Here is a 20,382-nt window from a genome sequence, read left to right as displayed (position 1 = left end):
TTCCACAATTATTGACAAAGAGTGGGTGTATCCCAGTGACAGCCAAGCAGAACATCTTTGTGCTCCTTTTCGGCGATGCTGTTAAAGCCTTAGATTACTAACATACAGCAATTGGGTCTAATAGCTGTGCTAGTTACTCTTGCTTAATTGCAGCCAATAAGGTCTCAGGCTGCATTACTGGGATATTCTCCTCAAGCAGAATAATGGAAGGGCTATGAGCCTGACTTGCAGCTGGGACTAATTTTTGCTGTTACTTGTTTTCTTTCTCTTTTTTTTTTTTTTTTTTTTGTTTTGAAGTGAAGTGAAACTGCCATCAGCTTCCACTGAGACTTTGCGCAGTAAAAAATGATTGCTGAAAGGATCCTGGGTTATATGATCCATGTCCACACCTCTCACACCCATGCACATGACTCAGATTGGTAAACACGATAGCACCAGTGACCAAACACAAGAATCAATCATCAAGTGTTTAAATTACCTTCACATAGCTATGAAGCTGCAAGGAGGCATTCACATGGGAAAGCTGATCACCTTCAAAACACGGAAGAACCACTGACTCCAAAGTAGAGAACTGAACTCTCCTGACCATGGAGAATTAATTCATTCCTTATGAACATTTTCCCTTTAAGCACACTACAGTCAGTTATGTAGACAGTTTACCCAAAAGATAAATGTTTACTCTTAGCACAATCTAAAACATGGTTCTTGCCAGCCAGAAGTGCTTTAAGAAGCTTCACTCCCTATGGAGGATATCACTGGAAACTTAAAGCTTGAAGTGTTCCTCTGACATCCACTCAAAATGGAACCAACTTTTTGCAGAGGTGCCTACGATTCATTAGACTTCCTTCCCTGCTTTTAGTTTCTCACATTATTCTTTCCCATTGAAAGCATGTTTTGTATTTTTGTTGTGCAAAACTTGCTGGTAAGAAACCTTAAATTTAAGAATCTATGACAGCACAGGTACAACACATTTCCAGAGCAGAACCAATGAAAAAAAGAAAGGCTGCTATTTGATTAATGCAACATCAAAACTCACCAATCAGAGCTAATTCTGATAAAATAACTGTCATTAAGGTATACAGATAAGAGTTACGAACCGAATAATTTCATGTTAGGAATTAACTACCATAACTTACTCATAGGTTATTTGCAGATATGCTCTAGAATATCTCTTATGAACATATCACTAAATGCGACACTTTCATACCCTTTGCCTGCTGAGTTTCTGCAGTGGCATGGAAGAGAAGTCTTTCTGAGATACCACAATTTCCCATGCAGCAGAGATACGTTTTGCCTTCTTCAGCCAAGGGCAGTGACATCTTGCAAGCTGAGTTATGAAGAACATGTTATTGAAAATGAATGCATGCATGCAGTCAGTGATGTGTCATACCAAGGAAACAGATATCTGAATTGTGTTATCTAAGGCTCTTGGAATGTCAGATCTGTTTATTTATTTATTTATTTATTTATTTATTTCCTTGCTGCATTACTCAGTAAACTGAGTAAATGGAAAGGTTTAAAATGAATAAAAGTAGACTTCTAATCTCCCTTCCCATCAGTCACCAGAAGACTGGAGACAAAATTTGACAGCTACTGTTTCCAAAATCATGTACAAAAATAGATCAGTGTGTCCTTCTGACAGTCCCAAAAATGTCGAAGTCTTCTGTAAATTTCTGTTTCATCTCAGTTTCAACAGCAACAGTCAGTCCCCGTTGCCATGACTTAACGCCTCGATCAAATTTAAAGATGAATGAAGTTCATGTTCCCATCCCTTGGAATTGTGATTCAGAATCCATTTTCATCTTTTTTTGTTTGGATTTACTTCTTCCCCACCCCCCACCCCCGGAAGGAAATGCCTTGGCAGTGCAAACAAAAAGTAGAAATCATGAAAAGAACACTAATGAATAGCGAGTGATCACCTTAGTGCTTCTAAAGGGTCTTCTGAGACGTTATCTGCATGCGCAGGATTCCACTGTCATGTTGGGGTATACCTTGAGAACCACATTTTTATTTTCATCAAAGAATAAGATGCTGAGAGAAGACATTTTGTCAGGAACGCAACACGGCTCGGGAATTCCGGGGACAACACCGACAGCTCTCACTATGCTCTGGATGGTGGCATGGTTGGACGGCTTCAAGGCCTGCAAGAGCAAGATAAAGCAGAAAATAGAACTGCATAAATGTATATATGTACACTCTAGAATAAAATTTGTTTCCTGAGGAAAGGACCTGTGGATGATTGGTTGCAGAATCCAGCGTGCGCAACCATCTCCAGTTGTCACCATAGGTGGGAATGCAATTCCGGTTCTGCTGGCCACTGGATGTCACTGCTGCTCCACTGCTTTCAGCTGGAGCATCCCGCTGGGGACATGCCTTCCCAGGAGAATGCCCAGGCAGCAGACCTTGCACCAAGGTGCATCTACGGGTCAAGGCAATCTCTTCTGCTGTGAATTCAGTTTCAAGCGGGCTGCAATTTCATCATAAAACTTGAACAGCTAGGAGTGAGGCAATCAACATGCTAGCAGCACGATTCATTGGGAGAGCAAAATAAATATAACTTCTGTGCTGGGAAATTATTGTGAGTGCATCAAGAAAAGCAGAAGTGGATAGAACATATACAGTGGACAGTACAGAAATATGTTATGTCACGATGCTAACTGCTCCAGTTTTCTGTCTTCCAGGGCTGGGTTGTTTTGCTCATCTTTCCAAGCCAGATCACTGATATACATAGATCTGTAATATACATCAGCAACATTGCTGAATAACTGAGCCCCCAAAGCCCACGTCAGTTGTACCTCATCTTACAGTGACATTTTGCTCCAAAAGACAAAGCTTCCTGGATTAATACTCACGTAAATTGGAAAACATTGTTGGTTAATATACATGAAAAGTGATTCTGACTAGGGGGTTAAGTATCTTTGTTTAAAAAACAAACAAACAAAAAATCACACATCCAAAAAAAAAAAAAAAGAACCCCCCCCCCCCCCAGAATTTGAATATATTCATAAAATAAGAAGTCAATATATTCTGAAAAGTGAAAAATGAGTATTAAATTTTACCTCCCAAGCACTTTCAATTCCAAGTATCTGTAGTAACGACACGTGAGCATGAAACATACTTGAGACAGTTTTTAGCCAAAGACTTTTGTTTCTGTAGGAGTGAAATGTTAACGATGCACTTGAGAGTTCATCTTACACACATGCCTGGGAATCCCCTGGTTAAAAAATACGCTCAGTCAGATGTCACTGAGAAATACATGCAACAAGATCAGCTGGGCCACATTTTTAGTTTTGCTGGGATAAGAGATGATTTGCCTTGGGATCAGCATTGAGGTTCAGATATCTGCCTACCTCAGCCTCAAGTCCTGATGACCTTGTATGCAAAAAATATGGCTGTAGATATCCCAGCATGGTAACAAAGACATTACTCGCTCAACCTAGCCAGTAGATCTCACAAAAGGCATTTTTATTCATTTGTTGTCTTTTAATTCAAGAATACCAATATTCCTTAGCAGTATAAGGATTTTTAAAGTGTCTTAGGCCAGTACACAACTCAAATTTTTGTATAATTTCTTTTTGCAAAAAGATGTGAAAGCAGCCAGGCTCACTCTTTTAGTCAAGGCCAGTACAGCATTCTCCACAAAATCATTGGGAACCACACAAACACCCTAGGTGTGGTGATCAGATGCAAAGAAGTAAAATATCTAAATGAGTTTGAGATATTTCCCACTGTTAACGGTACTGGAATTAAAATCAAGTTTCAGTAAATGCCACGTTAAGGACTCATCAGAAACCATTCATTTCAGATAAGGAATCTATACCATCAAAAATGTTTTGGTTTCCTAAGGAGTGCACATTTTGGTTTTCCTTCTGGCTTTCTACTGGACAAGTCTGAAATTACCAGGCATAATTATAGGGTTCTGAGGAGGAGCATGATAATTCACTGGCTCATGGCACTACGCCCTTTGGTAGTGGCTTAGGTTTTGATGCGGATTATCAAACAATTCAACTCTGTGGGTGGAGTTTTAAATTCTTTCAATCTAGTCTTTTCAGGCTTGGCCCAAATACACGTTATATTCCAAGGCATTCTTCAGAGCAAGCGTGGTTCTTTTACATATAGAACTGACTTCAAGAATTGCCTAGACAGACTCAGATATCAGACTCAGATATCAGCCTGGATGCATTCAGCCACTGTATGATAAAAGAGCTAAGCAAGAAGTCTCTATCTGATACAGGTATATCTTACAGACAGGCAGAACATCCCCTGTGCTGACTTCACATCTGCCATGCACACTGCTCTTAGAATGCACTCCTGAACATAACCAGGTCTGGCACAACTCTCTTTCTGTCAACAGGGAATATAACAGCAACTGCAGGAAAACCCAAAGGCAAGTGCTTTTGGGAGAACTGAAATCCCCCTCTGGGTACTGAGGCATCACGTCCTACACCTGGAGAGGTGGCTGTGTCACTGCCTTCATGCTCTGTCCAGAACATGCTAATGAAAAGCAGAAAAGATTTTCTTGTAGGAGGTGAAGCCAAGAAGAGTAGTGGGAGGGAACAGCACTGAGTGGACTGCAAGCTGCCAAATCTGTGAATGAGTCCAGCTGTGGCCAGGGCTGCACCTGCTGAGCTGTGTGCATCCTTGCGAGACTTGCTGCCCTGTTGAGTTTCATTAGAGATATATTAGGAGTGGGGCAAATGATGTCAGTTATGGGCTTTCATTCCTGATTTGGGAGAAGATCTGCCTGGCTGTATGCTCTACAGTGCTCTGTAAGCCCAACACACATGAGTATAACAGCAGTCAAAACAGCTAATTGAAATCAGGGGAAAGGTAGGGCCAGAAAACTTGGAGGTGGAGAAGGAGGGAGGGGGACGAGGCACATCTGTTCCTAATTACCCAACAGGTTGTCAGCTTTAGGAGCTCGCCCTCAGCAAGGGAACATTATATACCCAGAGGCACAGATTAGTTTGTTATTGCCTGATGGTTAAGGTATCATTTTGCAAACACAGGCTTATGTGTAGCACCAGATATTATATGGCTCAGATATATATGGCTCAGGAATAACACATGGTTCCAGAAGACACTGGCTTTACCTTTACGTAGAACTCTGCTTTCCATTCTCCTTGGAAAACAAGGTTATTTTGTTTGATGTGGACAGAATCTCAGTATAGACAGATATCTTCCCATTGCTTGCAGGGTACCAGGCTCACCATAAGGTCTCAGTTCACCGCTCTCCTAACGAGCTATCTCTTTGCAGTACGTGGCAGCAAGTATTCATTTTCACAGCGCCTATGTAACTACAGTGCTCTAATTCTGTATTCCTCACTCAACCAAGTCTAGGCTATTATTTGCACAAAAATGATTTTGTTGTGATCAAGCATGCATGTGTGATGTACTGTTTTCTCCTAACTGGAATAACATTCTAATGGTTGGAATGAAGTTTTTATAACAAAACCTGCAATAGGAAATGCTAACCCATTCTTAAGTAGAAGGTCACAGTGGGTATTTGAATAATTTGTCTGCCCTTAAAGCTAGAATGAAAGAAGTCAGGCCCACTGCTTTTAAAATTTGTAACCTATTTGGTGTGTAGTGCATGTTTCCCATCAGCAATAAAAGCATAATGCAACTCATGTAAAGGTAAAGACTTTATCTCGTTATTCACTTTTTTTTCTTCCTTTGATCCAAAATTATGAAGCCTGACTGAGGGAGTCAGGCACATCACCTCCTTCCAAAAGAGATTCATCCCTTCTTCAGCTTGCTTTCTTTGGGATCCATCTCCTTTGGTACAATTCTTCACCTGTCGTTTTCAAAGGGTGACTCTCCTGAGTCCTTCAGCCTCAGTATGGCAGTAATGCCTCCTGAGATGCATTTTCCTAGTAGGTGCTCTATCAACTGACCCACTGTGGGTCTTGCAGCAAAGACTTCTTCATGGCATGACTACTACCACCTAATAAGCGATTTTCTGAGTCTGGCCTATATTATGTTTATTAAACAGGTTCATAACAAGTTCACACATCATTAGCACTATCCAGGAAATACTTTATGGTGATTTGGGCTCTGGACAAAAAAATTATATCATCATGTAATACTTTTTAAATTATCTTTACGAGCCTGTTTTTTTACTAGCTGTTTTAACCACTACTCTGTGCAGTACAAGACAAAGACACCACTTATTTACCATATCCCCACATATAATAGGTGACCAGCTGCATTTCACTGATGGAAGGAAAAAAAAGTGCATTGCTTACGGTAACAGTACAAAAAGATCAACAAACACAGTACCTTTGGAATTGGGAACTGACATTCCCCTGAGCAGTAATAGGCATCAAAGGATTTCGGGGAAATAATCCACTCACTCCAGCCAATGTCAGCAAAATCCACTTTGAGATAGCGTCGGGCACAATACCGGGGCTCGTTCCACTGCTTCCTCCTCGCCTTCTTCAAGGTCTGCTCATCAAACTGGAGAGTCTGGCTCTTCTGGTGGTGGTTCTTCCTCTGCTTTTTCTTACTCTTTGCCCTCTCTGCCAGACGAGGCTGGAAAGTTTTGTATGGTTTTCTGTCTTCCCACCTCTCGTCCTCATTGTACTGGTACTCGGCTCCTGGAAGCTCATTGTTCTGCAATGGCAACAGGACATTGGTGGAGCGTTTTCGCCGCCGCTTTCCAAAGCTGCTCCTCATGTTGTTTTCTGGCCTAGGGAAGACCCTTGCCAAAGGGTTGTGGTGCCCCTGCAAACTAGAAACAACACTCTCTGGCTCTGAAATGGCAGAGTCATTGGCGTATATCAGAATGTAGGGCTCATAGTGAAATAGTGCCCTTTTCCACAGGGGACGGCTGGTTGAATCGATTTTGACACCAAGCAGAAGTTCATTGCTCTGTTTTGCTTTGTGTAGGACCTGAGTGATATTTTTCCACTGCCAGGAAAGGACATCGCCATAAGAGCTGGTGATGTTTATTAAGAAATGGCCCAGACTCCGAGTCTGGTTCCCAACAGATGGAAAAGTCCACACCGAAAGATGTATTTGAATTTCAGGTTTCCTGTGCCCACGATGAGAACAGCCTCCGGACTGGGAACAATTCCAGTCAGAGTCCAGCAGATCACCGATATAATAATGCAACGAAGCTGACAAGATATTTTCTGACTTGGTAAGTGAAGTCAAGTTAAAAACATACAGCTCCTGACTTCCAGGGCTCCCTAGAAGAATAAATATTTAGATAAGAATACAGGCAATTCAAAATGTCACGGAAACCAAAAAGATCAAATGTATTGCTTTCTAGGTTATAAATTAAGTTTCTGAGAAACTTTCATGCAGTGCTGTGGGAACAGGTTTAGGTTACTAGTCAGAATCATGACGAACATGGTAAACTGGTGATTTTAAAATCACATATTTACTATCTGGTTTCCTCATAATGCATATCCCAGTCTAAAAAAAACTCATATACATTTGCTACCACTCCTGTGATTCCAGGAAACAAACTAGGTCATAGGAACACAGCTTGATAATAGATGCACTATAGACTGTATCTATAATCCAGAAACTTGTGTTTCATAGTAATGTTCTGAGCTTTCTCTCTTTTTTTTTTTTTCTTTCTTTAATTTTAAATACATTCACCCCTCTCCCAAATGTTCCTTGAGTAATCATGACTGCTCTGGCCTGCCAACAGGTTTGTTTCACTTTGTCCAAAATAAATGGGATATCAACAGCACTGAACCACATCCTAGTCCAGATACAGCTGATGCTGGAGTAAGGCTTCCGCTGGCTTCATCAGGCATTTGATTGTCTGTACACCTCCACCATACTGATGAGCCACAGGCCCCTTGTTAGAAATAAGGAAGTGAACCTTGTCCTAGTGATATCTCAAAAGCTGATTATTTGACATTTTTGTCTGGCTGAGGAATTTTACTCAAGGTTGATGCTTCACTTTAAGTTCCAGATGTCCTGCCTATCTCAGAAAAACAACCTTCCTGAGATGGGATGTTTCTCTTCAAACATCCAAGATGGCCATAAATAAGGAACAGCAAGACCAGACATCCTTGAGATGAGGCACAAGTCCAAAGAAGTAACCAATCAGAAAGGACTAGGCATCTTTGTGCCCAAATATGGATAAAGTGAGGAGTGGGACATCTCCCTAAATGACCACCAAAGACCATCAAACACCCCCATGCAAGCACAGCAAGTTCAAATATGTTATGTAACCGTGTACTTACATAATATGAATATGTAATAGATAGGTGTGGCTGATGTATTAGGCAGACATGAAGTCAAAGCATTTTGGATTACAAATAGAAGCCAGGGTAAATGATTTGGCATGCTTCATTTTGTGCAGAATAAATCAGTGTCTCCTCTCTGAACACTTGTCTTTTTGAATATGTTGCCACAGGCTTTAAAATATACTTTCACATATGCCATTTGACCTCTGATTGCCAGATTGTTTATTGCAAATATATCTAGCTGGTTCCTCTACACCCTTTGCTCTGCTCCTCTGTGATCTGGGCACCATCTACAAGATGGGGACTGTGGGGCCTGTGGGTGCAGCTTCTAAACCGTGAGTCTGTTAAACAGGGACTTGGATATATCAAATGTTGAATATATTTTTGTGTACTTGTCAGGATGCAAACTGGGCAAACAATAAAGAAAGCTCAGCGTACTTGTACTTCAAAAGCTAAACCAAAAGGAAAGCTGAAATCCTGTGTTAAAAAGGATGCCTCCTCTCAAGGTTTACAATTTCTCTGTTAGACTGAGATCAATTTAGTGGCTCCTCAAGTGCCCAGTTACCTTTGCATACACAAATTCATGACCCAGAACCCTTCACAACAGAAAGGGCAGAGTTGGGCATGGAACAAGTTGACAACAATCTTGCACATGAAGAAGGAATGTCCCTTGCCTTGAAAGACACGGGGAAGAGAAACATCAGGCTAAAATAATTGTTTAACAATATTTAAGGCTTGGATGTCAGCATTGGATAGACAATTCACCATTTGTAATGAACTAAAAACACACAAGCTTGTCTGACAGTCTTTTGGTAGGTCAGATACTAATCACAAAGGAAGTTTCCCTCTAGAGTAATCAGGACCAAGACTGCTTCAATTACACAGGATAAACTCACTCATTCTACCTAAAGCATTTCATCACGTTTCAAGACAGCCAGTTAGGAAGGATTTACTAATGCAGCTGGAGATAGGCAGATAGCACTAGAGCAATCCTAATATCCAAAAGAAAACACAAATGACCTTTTAGGGCAGCAAGAACGGGGACAGGTAGTGGCAAAATGCATCTATTTGCTTCTGTGCAGACAGAAATAAGTCAAGGAAGGACAATGTTTCTTCATGATCTGGATGCTGCTATATCAGTAGGAGGAATGTGGTGGAACACGAAGTTTCCACAGTTGTGAAATTAGAGAAGTCAACTTAACCACAGGTATCTTGCACAAACCCAGTGATGCACTCCTAACCCAGGCTGATCTGTAGGAACATTTGGCTAACTGTTAATCCCCTGCAGGTTGTGAGAGAAAGTCTCAGAGGTAAGACATAATTTTTGTTTTAAAACATCCTGGTTGAACTGCAGTTACACCTATCCTTTAAAATGGGAGAAACAGATCCAAATATTCAGGTGCTATTGAGAGCTGTAAATATATACATATATTGATAGTTTTATATTTTGAATAACATTCTAGGTGACATTCTGTGCTTTTGGATGCTGATGCTATAACTACTAATGCCATTCAGACCAAGTCAAACAAAAGACAAGATTCTCTCTCTGCCTTCCCATCTCAACCACCCAAACGACCTCTTTTTTTCTAAGAATATTTCTAATCAATGGTCTAAACAATATATTAAAAAAGGACAAATCAGCCTCACTAGAAAGACAGAGACCACCTCTCCAGTGTATCTCATGCATAGTTCAGGAAATTTGGGAATAAACAAACAAACAAAATCAATGAAACATAGACTTGTCTTGGTGAAATGGGGAAAAAGCAAAATCATTTATGGAAGATATTGCTGTTAACACATTCAGCCCAACTTGATGGTAAAACACATAAGGTCCTGGTAGGTATGTTCTCAATATCTGAAAACTAATGCACTAAACTCATCCAATTTCTAGCTATTAGTTATATCTGGGATCTTCCTTGATTTTGAACCTATTTTTAATTCCTGAAGGCTAAAACTGGCTACTCACTACCTTTGCAATAAGTACACGCTTCACCTGATCTCTGCTGGTTTGTAATCACTAATGTAATAAGGTTAATATGTAATTTGGCAGAGCACTGAGTACATCAGCCTTAGGAACCAGAATTTATGATGTCTCATGCATGCTTGTTAAAGAAGTTATTATTTGAATCACTGCTTTATGTCGAATGACAAGTTTTTCATTTTAATTCTTTAATAAGAATTCAATTTAACCAATGCTGCTGTTTCAGAAGTGGCATATTGTGGTAGAACACAAAATAAGCTGCTTTTGTTTGTAAGGAAACCCTAGCTGGCGTGAAGCAGACACAGGAGGAACATATACTTTTGATTAAAAGTAAAACCCAAGAAGTCACTCTCAGTACTTAACTCCACAGTAAAGCGTACTTGCAGTAGGTGGAGCTATTTTCTCACTGAACACCTTCTAAGCTCCCTAAGAGACTTCACCCACCCCTAAGAGACTTCATTCATTCACAAAATCACGTTCAAATAGATGACTGGCATCCAGCATAGATACCTGTGGCTCAGCCAGGTTCCAGCTCAGGAAAACCCAACTGTGTGCTTCCGTCACAGCTTAAAAACACTGTGTCACGCACATCCTCTGTGCGAGCAATACCTTCTAGTTCTTACTTGAAGGGAGTTTTGCCATCCTAGCTTTGCTCTTTTACAGTACAAAAGCCTTCTCAGCAACTAAGTCCATAAGGAGAAGATTTAAGAGGAAACCACCAAAGGAAAAACATACTGAAGGAAAAAATTTCCATGTAAGGAATATACTTCTACCTTCCACACAGAATCACAGAATTGTTTGAGTTGGAAGGGACCACTAAAGGTTATCTAGTCCAACTCCCCTGCAATGAACAGATGCTCTGAGGCCAGATTGTAATGGCATTTCTCACTCCCAGCAAAGGTACAACCATAGGAAGAGATCTGAAGACCAGGCTCTGCAGGACAGAGCTTTCTCGTCCTGCACTAGGTAAGACACGGCATTCATGCACTTTTCGCATTGCTTATGTGTACCATGTTGAGCTTTGGAACAGCAGCCATAAGCTGGGTAGTGAAGGTACTTCTAGGGAGAATGCTTTGCATTCATGTGGACGAGAGGTAATGGCATTATGTGTCACGGGAGGCTCAGGAACAGGCTGCCTAGGGAGGTGATGGAGTCACTGTCCTTGGAGGTGTTCAAGAACTGTGGAGATGTGACACTGAGGGATATGGTTTAGCAGGCATGGGCTGGTGGTTGGACTTGGTGATCTTAGAGGCCTTCTCCAACCCAAATGATTCTATGATTCAAAGGCAGAGTTCACTGTGGCAAGGCAAGGGTGGAGGTACAGCCTTTCCAGGCCCAAAGCTGAAATGTCTCAACAAGTCACCCACGTGGTTGTCACCAAGACACAAAGTTGGGATGTACTATCACTCACCAGTTGGGCTCTCAGGGCTGCCAATACATTTCCAGATAGCTCAGGCCAGCAAGCAGCCCAGCTCCAGCACCACAACTTAGGTTTGTACCCACTCAACCTTCACAGCACAGCCCGTGCTTCCTCACTTCCTGCAATAATGCACAGCTGTTTGTATTGCCTGTTCTAGCATTAAAAAGGCATTTCAAGAAAAAGTAGTACATCTGTGGAGACTGACATCACCAGCAGGAACGTATTTATGCTACAAGGGGCATTTCTAGGCATCAATAAGCTGGAACAACTCCACCAACATGTGGTGTGTTTACCTTTATGGAGGATGAACTGACATTTTTATGGACTGCCAAATCTATCCCATGGGTGAAAAAGGATGCAATAATGAGGGCTGTTTAGTTATACAGTCATCATTAGCCATCATTTAAATGAGATATTAAAGTGGTGCCCTTGTGCCAACGCACAGTTAAGAACATATCAGTGTTTCGGAGTTCACTGAGAGCTGGAAATGGGAACAAGTTTCAGAATAGGAACACAGATTTGGAAGCCAGATTTCTACTTTCCTCCCACCTTTGTTGTTACTTGATTGCACCTTCCCCCATTACTGATTTGAGTATTCTGCAAAGCAAAGTACAGGATCCTGCTCAGGTTCCTGTGCATGCGTGGGCATTTTGTACCGCAACAAAGGAAAGAAAAGCATTTTAAGGAGGAGGAGAGCATAGCTCTTAAACCACAGGAATTGGCCCAAGGGCAGGTGTAATGCCTAAAATTGCTTGAAATTCAGTCAATAAAAAAGAGTTTAAAGTAATTTCTCTCTGTATAGCTTTACTATAACATCATTAGAGAGACCCTCCAATTAAAGTCGTAGCTTTTTAAATGACTCATTTGCAAGACATGTTCCTTTAGCGATGCTACGATTAAAAGTACTTCCAAAAGCCAACTGCAAGCCTTGTGCTCTCACCTTTTATGTTTCCACCCTCTGCTATTTATCCCATATCGTGTCTTTTCCCCATGTCCAAAGCCTCAGCTACTGGAGGTCAGCAGCTTTCTATCAAGCTGAGGTCTGGTCATTCAGGGGTTTTGCTATCTGCCAGGATAAAAGATGATTTGTGTGCAGAAGTTGATGCAGAGGCGTGATCATAGAGTTCGATTACATCACAGGCATTAAAGTTATTTTTCCAAGTGACTCAAAGTGACCAGTGATGTTCTGAGATAACAGGAATAATGACAAACAAATTTGCCTGAATACAAGATCATGTGAGCAGTCATCAAAGTCAAAGGCCAAAAACCCCAGCCCCAAAACCAAAACACTAGTAATCCAGTGAAATCTGGTGCACAAAAGATTGTGGGGCAGCATAGGATGCTAACTCCAGAGGTGCTCACATCGGGTCAAAACTCCTGTCCTGTTCCCTCAGAAGATTGAGCCACAGAAAAGAAAGTTTGCATTTCACAGCTAAGATGCTTCTTATCATTAACCACATCTTCCATTTGCTCTTTGGCTGTTCACTACAAGACTGCAGCTGTCCTAGAATCAGAATCATTAAGGTTGGAAAAGACCTGTAAGATCACCTTGTCCAATCATTACCACCATGCCCACTAAGCCACGTCCCTCAGTGCCACATCTCCAGGTTTCTTGAAAAGCTCTAGGGACAGTGACTCTACCACCTCCTTGGGCAGCCATAGGCAACACTACTTTTTTAGACTAGAAACAGGGAAATGGTTCAACCAGAGCTATCTTATAGGCTCTGAAAATTGTTCCTGGTGGGTGAATGGGGACATATGGCAGAGGCTTTTCTCAGGCAGCCAAACAGCCAGAAGTCCTTTAGGGAAAGAGCATGGGACAGAATGGTTTCATAGCTGTATTTGAGATTTGTATTTGTTTCAGAGAAAGAAATTATCTCCTGAAAATGATTAAGCTACAAATGAAGCCATTAAAGATTTCCCTCAAAGTCTCTTGCTGTAGATGCAGGAGAAATCGGTGGGTTCTTAAGGGAGTACTACTCATTGCAGACAAAAAGCTGTCTTCAGAGAGGGTTAGCAATAGAGAAGATGTGTTGCTCTTACTCCTCCAACACATTACAACTGATTACCTTCACTGATTCAGCCCCATTAAGGATATGAGAAAGCCAGTAGAAAACAGACATTTGCAGCTGAGGAAACTAGCAGTCATACAATCATAAAGGTTGGAAAGACTTCTAAGATCATCTCATCCAACCATCAACCCATCACCACCTTGCTCACCAAGTCAATGCATTGGACCTGAAAGCAAACCACATGAAAAAGAAAATATTGTGTATGAGCTATTGGCGTGGCAGGACTGGCTAGGCAGCTGGACACAAGAAAAACTGCTTCATTTCGTGCCTACTACCCCCAAAGAACCTTTAATCTCAGTATGGATTTTGTTGTTGCCAGGTTTTTTTTGTTTTTGTTTTTTATGGAAATGCACCTGTATGCCATCAATAACCATACAAATGTGCTGCTGTTGCCTACAGGGAGAGAAAGACAACAGTCAATCGGTTAAATATTTTGCATAAATACTTATAGAAGCGTCAAAAACCTTATAACCACTTACAATTTATTGCTTTGGCACTTGAACTGTGAAAGTATCGAAGGAGGTGGAAAGGGTTTAGTGAACAGCGTATTTAGAGGACTGCTGCCACCCAAAGTCAAGTAAGAGTATAAATACAATCAGAAAGACCACAGAGATGGGATTTCAACCAAAGACCTTCTTGGTTTAGAACAACAAATATCTTTAATCAGATATGGTTAAATAGAGTGTTATTTTCTTCTTTGGATTATAGCTTCCCTGCTTCTTTATTTAGTTATTTATTATATCTTACCCTTTTTCAGCGAGTGCAATGCTTATTTCAGAGCAGAGGAATGTCTACTGGATCTATATTGCAAAGAACTGTTCACTTCAGAAAGACAGGAAAGCTCCTTCCACACACAGATTCTGTAGGAACAACAATTAGGGCGTCCCAGCTCTCCATCCAACCAAGCTATGTAAGCCTCTCACCTCTCAAACCTCTCTTGTGGACAGAAGCACTTGCAGTAACACACAATGAAGAGTGTTTGCAGCACAGAATCCTAACATGCCAAAGCCATTCAATTATTTGTAGTATTTGATCTCTGCGCAGAGCTATCCTATAATAGACATTGCTGCCTTTGAAGAATCAGCAGAAATGGCTCCGAAATAAACCTTAGTGAGGCCTGGCACTCAGCTTTCAGCTGGTTTTCTGAGAGAGAAAGGAATCAACGCAGACCAGCGAAACTCCTGGACAAAGCTGATTGTTACTGGTGGGTGCCTGTCTGTGTAAAAGCTCCTGGGTTAACTCACCACCATCATGGAAAAAAAAGGAAACTGCCACATTGGGGCTGCTCTGTACAGCAGAACAGTGTTCAAAAACAACAAAAAAAGCAAGTTTTCAGGATGCAGTGGATACAGGAAACTCAGTATAGTCAGGATCACACTGGAGTTGTGGCACTCCCATGTAGCCCTGACAGAGGTCAGGCACACAGCAGAGTGGAGCAAGGGAGTTCAGCTGAGGCAGTGCTGTCTTCCCTTTCTGCAGAGCACAATTCTTCTCAGATACTGCCATGCTAAATACTTAACCTGCTCCTTATAAATATCCTTTTAAGAAAAGCAACTTCATGTTGTCACATATATATACATATAGGTATGTATGTATGTCACACATATATACCTGCAAAGCAGTCTATAATCAGGACTGAGATCTAATAGCCGCTGCCAAAAATGATGAAACAGTGCTCACTGTGCACAAACCATCCATCAACACCACCCATTCCCCATTACTCCCAAAGTGGGGAGATTTAGATTGGATATAAGGAAGAAAGGTTTTTTTTTTTTTTTTTTTTTTTTTTTTTTTTTTTTACAATACAGGTGGAGAGGTGCTGGCACAGGTTGACCAGAGAGGTTGTGGATGCCCCATCCCTGGATACAGTCAAGGTCAGGATGGAGGGGCTCTGAGCACCTGATGTAGCTTTGGGTGTTTCTGTTCCTTGCAGAAGGATTGGACTGGATAGTCTTCAAGGGTCCCTTCCAACTCAAACAATTCTATGATTCAATCGCCACCACTCACTGTAACGAGTACCCCAACGTAACTGTGAGCAATCCAAAGGATTACCAGGGCACGTTACTGCTCCATCACATGCAAACCAACCATGATTCCAACAGAAGCAACACATGCACAGCACAGATAAAAGGAGACTGCGGAAAGGATATATTAATTACTCCACTTCCCTCATATGGCACTCAGATATCACCCAGGAGAGAGCTGCAGAGATAAAGCACCGCACACTACATCCCCAAGCACACAAGCGTCGCCGCAGGACACGTTACTTTCTTCATCTCCGCGTTCCCCGAGCACGGGGCAGCAGCGCCCATTCCATCCCTTCGCTCCCGCAGCCGCCGCTCACCTGCAGCCCTCGGGCGGAACCCTCGCACGGTGTTGCCGCGGCGGAGGTGCGGGGCGGGCGGCTCTCGGGGCGGCTCCGCAGGACCCGCGCTGTACTGCGCGTAAAGGCGCAGCATGTGCTCCGACACCTTGTCCCCCGGCTGCAGCCCGTGGTCACCTGCACTCGCCCGGCCGCCCCAAGCAGCCCTCCGCCGCAGCCCGGCCCAGCGCGCCCGCAGCACGTCCCCCGGAGTCAGGCACAGGCAGCCCAGGCACAGGCACAGCACCCAGCGGGCCGGAGCAGCCATCGTGTACCCCGGCACTCGAGACGCGGTGTGCGGGGAGCTCAGAGCCGCGGATTGCTCTTTTCGGGGGGTAACAAAAAAAAAAAAAAAAAAGAAAAGAAAAATGGAGAAGAAAAAAAAAAAACAAAAAAAAACAGCGGGACGGTAAAAAGCACCGCCCTGCAGAGCGCCTGTCCTTCCCAGTGCTGGCAGTAGTGAGGGTGTTTATTTCCCGTGGCGAGAGGTGGAGGTGTTGCTCGCTCCTCGCCCCGACTGCTGCAGGCGACCGGGGTGAGTTTTGGTGGGGTGTGAGCGGTGCGTGTGCAGCGTGAGCGCGACTCCTGGGGCCGTTCCGCGGCCAATCGCACCGCCTCCTCGCTTCTGGGCTCCGGCTGCGAGCGGGAGGCAAAGCGAAGGGGAAACCACCACCCAGAGAGAAAAGCGTACAGGGACGGAGGTGGCTCTGGAAATGCAATCACGGCGCTGAGTGCAGCTGGGGAGTCAGCAGGGCGGGGGGGCGTTCCCCTCCCACCTCCACCCAGCGCTTTCCAAAGGCGGTTATGCTTGGAATGAAACAGAAACCTTCAGTCAGAGTGCACCCAAGCATCTCCCCTCGAACATCTCAGCAGGTGGAAGGGTTGGTGGCCAGGTTTGCAGACCGCCTCCTGCCCTCAGGTCCCCTTTCCGGCACCAGAACCATTCTTCAGGATCAGGTTTTGCGTGCTGCCTTTCAGCACCAAAAGGACAGAGAACTCCCACCCTGCGCTAGCGGCACACAGCTCAGGTGTGCAGCGTTGATCCTTCTAAAATACGCTCTGCAACACAGATTGTCTTATCTTCTGCATCTGATGGGGGAAGGCACAGCAGGTGGAAGAGAAGCATCTCTGCCTTGTCATAATTTGTGAATATGCAGGTTCCATTAAGAAAAAGATCTCACCAAGTCCAACCACCAACCCATCCCCACCATGCCTACTGACCACGTCCCTCAGTGCCACATCTCCACAGTTTCTGAACACCTCCAAGGATGGTGTTTGCACCACCACCCTGGGCAGCCTGTGCCAATCCCTCACCACCTTTTCTAAGATGAAATTTTTCCTCGTATCCAACCTGGATGTTCCTGGGATACATGTGCTAATGGCAGAGCATTAAATGCTGGGTTTCATGAAGATGAGTTTGCACGCATCCATTGAATCCATTTGAATGCTTATAATCAAGAAATGAAACACTCATTTTCAGAGAGTTTTACGGCATCTGATTTGGCATATATATCTAAAATGTTTGTACCTATCTATACTCTCACACACAATTTCAACAGTGGTGTCAATAGAAAGACCAACTATACTTTTCATTTGTCTGTGTAAGAAATTTAGACCAGCGCTACATAAAAATTGTGCATTTGAGCAATACTTCACTAAAACAGCAAGGTATGGTTGGTTCCTTGGACACAAATGATAAAACCAATGCAGTTCTCTGCAGGAAGAAAACAAAATTATTTAAACTGCCGGCTAAGAAATTCAGCACAAATGGCAATCTTTGGTTAGTATCCATGTCCAAACCGTGAGCCTCAAGGAAAATCTTTAGGCTACTGAAATAACTGGAAGTGATATTTCAACTTCAGCCACGGGTGAGAGATGTGATTGGGAAAAAAATACCATCACACAAATCCAAATGAAGCCTACAGTGCCAAATAACTGGCCATTATTCATTATTAAATGAAGACTGTGACATGCTGCACAACCAACACATTTTCTGAACAGTGACCTTGGGACTGGACCACTGAAAATCAAGAAAGACTTTTGTCAGAAATACTCCAAGGCAACAGACAGCCAACTCACGCTCTACTCAAACAAAGGAGGATTTGATGATAACTTAATGAGGTGCAGCATGGAATGTCAAGCACCTCATGGCTGAGCTCACGATGCACATGTTGAGTTCCAAGCACTGCCTGCTTCATGGATTGTCCCAAGCGGTGGGACTTATGGTTCTGAAGCTCCCAAAGTTAAAAACAATGTCCTCAACTCAAACTGGACATGTGATTTTAAATACCAGAGCACTGTGTCTGCACAAACCAAACTGAACCAGTACAGGTAAGTAGTTACTCCTCATTAGTAAATAATGTCTGGCAAACCCTCAGACTTGACCTATGAGATAACACTGCTATGCACCTCTCCACTATTTCATTTCAGCATGAAAGTGCTGTGAATCACTTTTTTTCATTTTCATTTTCACTGCCAACATCACCAAGTGCCATGGAAACTACCTCTTCTTCAATGGATGCGCTGTTTCCAACCAGGAGGCATGCTGTGCTTTTTAGCTTAGGTAAAATCATCTTAAAGATCAAATTCAAGGGGCTATTGAGATAATGGTCATATTCCAGATGCTTTTACAACCCTTTAATAATGTGTTTGCATGTAGTATTTATGAAGTGGAAAGAAGTAATTCACGAGGGGATGGGGTCAGTGATGTAAGAGGAAGAAGATGTGCTATGACCAATGTACAGGCTGCCTGTTTTCACCCAGCACAGCTCTAAGGGCTCAGGTGATAGGACTGCAATTAGCACCACCACCAGCCACGGGCGTGACACTGCTGGCACGCCAATCTCAGCAGGAAAGACGGGGAAAAGGACTCAGCAGCAGTTAAAATAGACCAAGTGCATGAAGACTGCAACACAACTTCCAACTTAATCTTTCTTGAAATTCTCCGTTGATGAGTGATAGCTCAATGGCTTTTTACCTCTGTACTTCTCTGGGTGGGGATACTGTTATACTTGACTTTGCATCTCTCAGTTATGCACCACTCCCAACTTACTGCAAAGTAGCCCTGGATCAGTGTTAGCTTCTAAGGTCAGTATAAGCAGACTCCAAGCTTGTAAATCCACCATGCTGCCTCGTGTATGCTAAAATGACCCTATAATTCCACTAATAAAAAATATCAGTCTGACCATCTAATACTTTGGAAATGTAACATTCAAAACCAGGGATTACCGTGAATAGAAAGAGCTCTCTCTTTTGAGAATGATTTAATCTTCATGACCTTTCTTGCCTGTGAGTTTTCTGCTGTGACTGAGCAGCAAGAGATCAGCTAACTCCTACTGCTCTGGTCATGCTGTTGGTCTGACTGTTGCAGAACTGAGAACTGTCCTGGTCTTAACAAGACCATGTTCCTGTTTCTCATAGCACAATGCACTAGACATGTAAGCACTCAAAGAATGGTGTATACCTTGGAGATTAAGACATCTGACTACAGGTGTTCAGTCTAGCTGTATGTCTGTGTCCTTCCCCTCTAATCAATGTAGGGAGAGGAATAAGAAGAGCTATCCTAGCTCACTCAACAGTAGATGTTGCCCAGCCAGTTTGTGCCCATGCCAACCCAAAGACACTCTTGGAGTTGTTCCGCTGTGGTGTTCAGTTTTGAAGGTTGGAGCAATATTCCTGAGCTAGACCGTAAACCCCCAAAACGACCCTTCGTATTCAAGGGCAGCCATGTAAATCTTTGGAAAAGAGGATCTCCAGATTAGTGCCCACTTTTGAAAAATATAGATCTTGGCACACAAATAGCAATTTCTACATCTGAAGACAGCATTTGAATTTGCTGATTGAGGGGAGAAAATCTTTCATTAATTGACGAATATTCATTGTTGCTGGTTTGCACACTTACTGGCCTTTAATGAGTTGGCAGAAGCAACACTGCTGTCCTGTCAGCCATGGTTTGTTTTCTTTCCATCAGTGTTTATTGCTAAGATATGTATATATCAAAATATTGAGATGTAGGCAACGTGAGAAAATGGTTTCCTTCAAAATGAATATTTTTGTTTAAATAAATTGTGGTTTGTTAGTTTGGATTCTGGCTACCTCCATCTGAAACTCTCCATCTTTTCAGTTCAGTTTCTTAAATAACATTTTACAAACAGCAGTGAGGGCTATGGAAAGAACCTGTGGTTTGGTTTTCAGTAGATATTTTGACACTGGCACTACTTCCAGAATGGAAATGTAGTTCTGCACTTTTTCATACTATATTTTGTGGCCTGAGATTTGCTCCAAGTGAAGCAATGGATGCTCTAGCCTGGTTGCACTGATTGGCCAAGTTTCATAGG

The 20,382-nt window shown here is 42.7% G+C and overlaps 1 protein-coding gene across 1 annotated transcript; it reads right to left on the bottom strand.

Annotated features, from left to right (window-relative positions):
• Positions 1-254: 254 nt before the first annotated feature.
• On the bottom strand, positions 255-16,762 carry BMP3 (bone morphogenetic protein 3). Its single transcript, XM_085222507.1, has 4 exons — positions 16,028-16,762; positions 6,283-7,193; positions 1,920-2,141; positions 255-1,327 (listed from the first exon to the last, which is right to left on the bottom strand). Exons 1-3 carry the CDS (start codon positions 16,311-16,313, stop codon positions 1,950-1,952), a joined length of 1,389 nt encoding a protein of 462 aa, XP_085078633.1. The 5' UTR covers positions 16,314-16,762; the 3' UTR covers positions 255-1,327; positions 1,920-1,949.
• Between the last annotated feature and the right edge of the window lie 3,620 nt (positions 16,763-20,382).

This window comes from Meleagris gallopavo, chromosome 4 (genome assembly GCF_905368555.1).
Source record: "Meleagris gallopavo chromosome 4, MGAL_WU_HG_1.1, whole genome shotgun sequence".
Taxonomy (NCBI): Eukaryota; Metazoa; Chordata; class Aves; order Galliformes; family Phasianidae; genus Meleagris; species Meleagris gallopavo.
The sequence above is the reverse complement of the archived record's forward strand: the minus strand, read 5'-3'. Positions and strand labels throughout refer to the sequence as shown.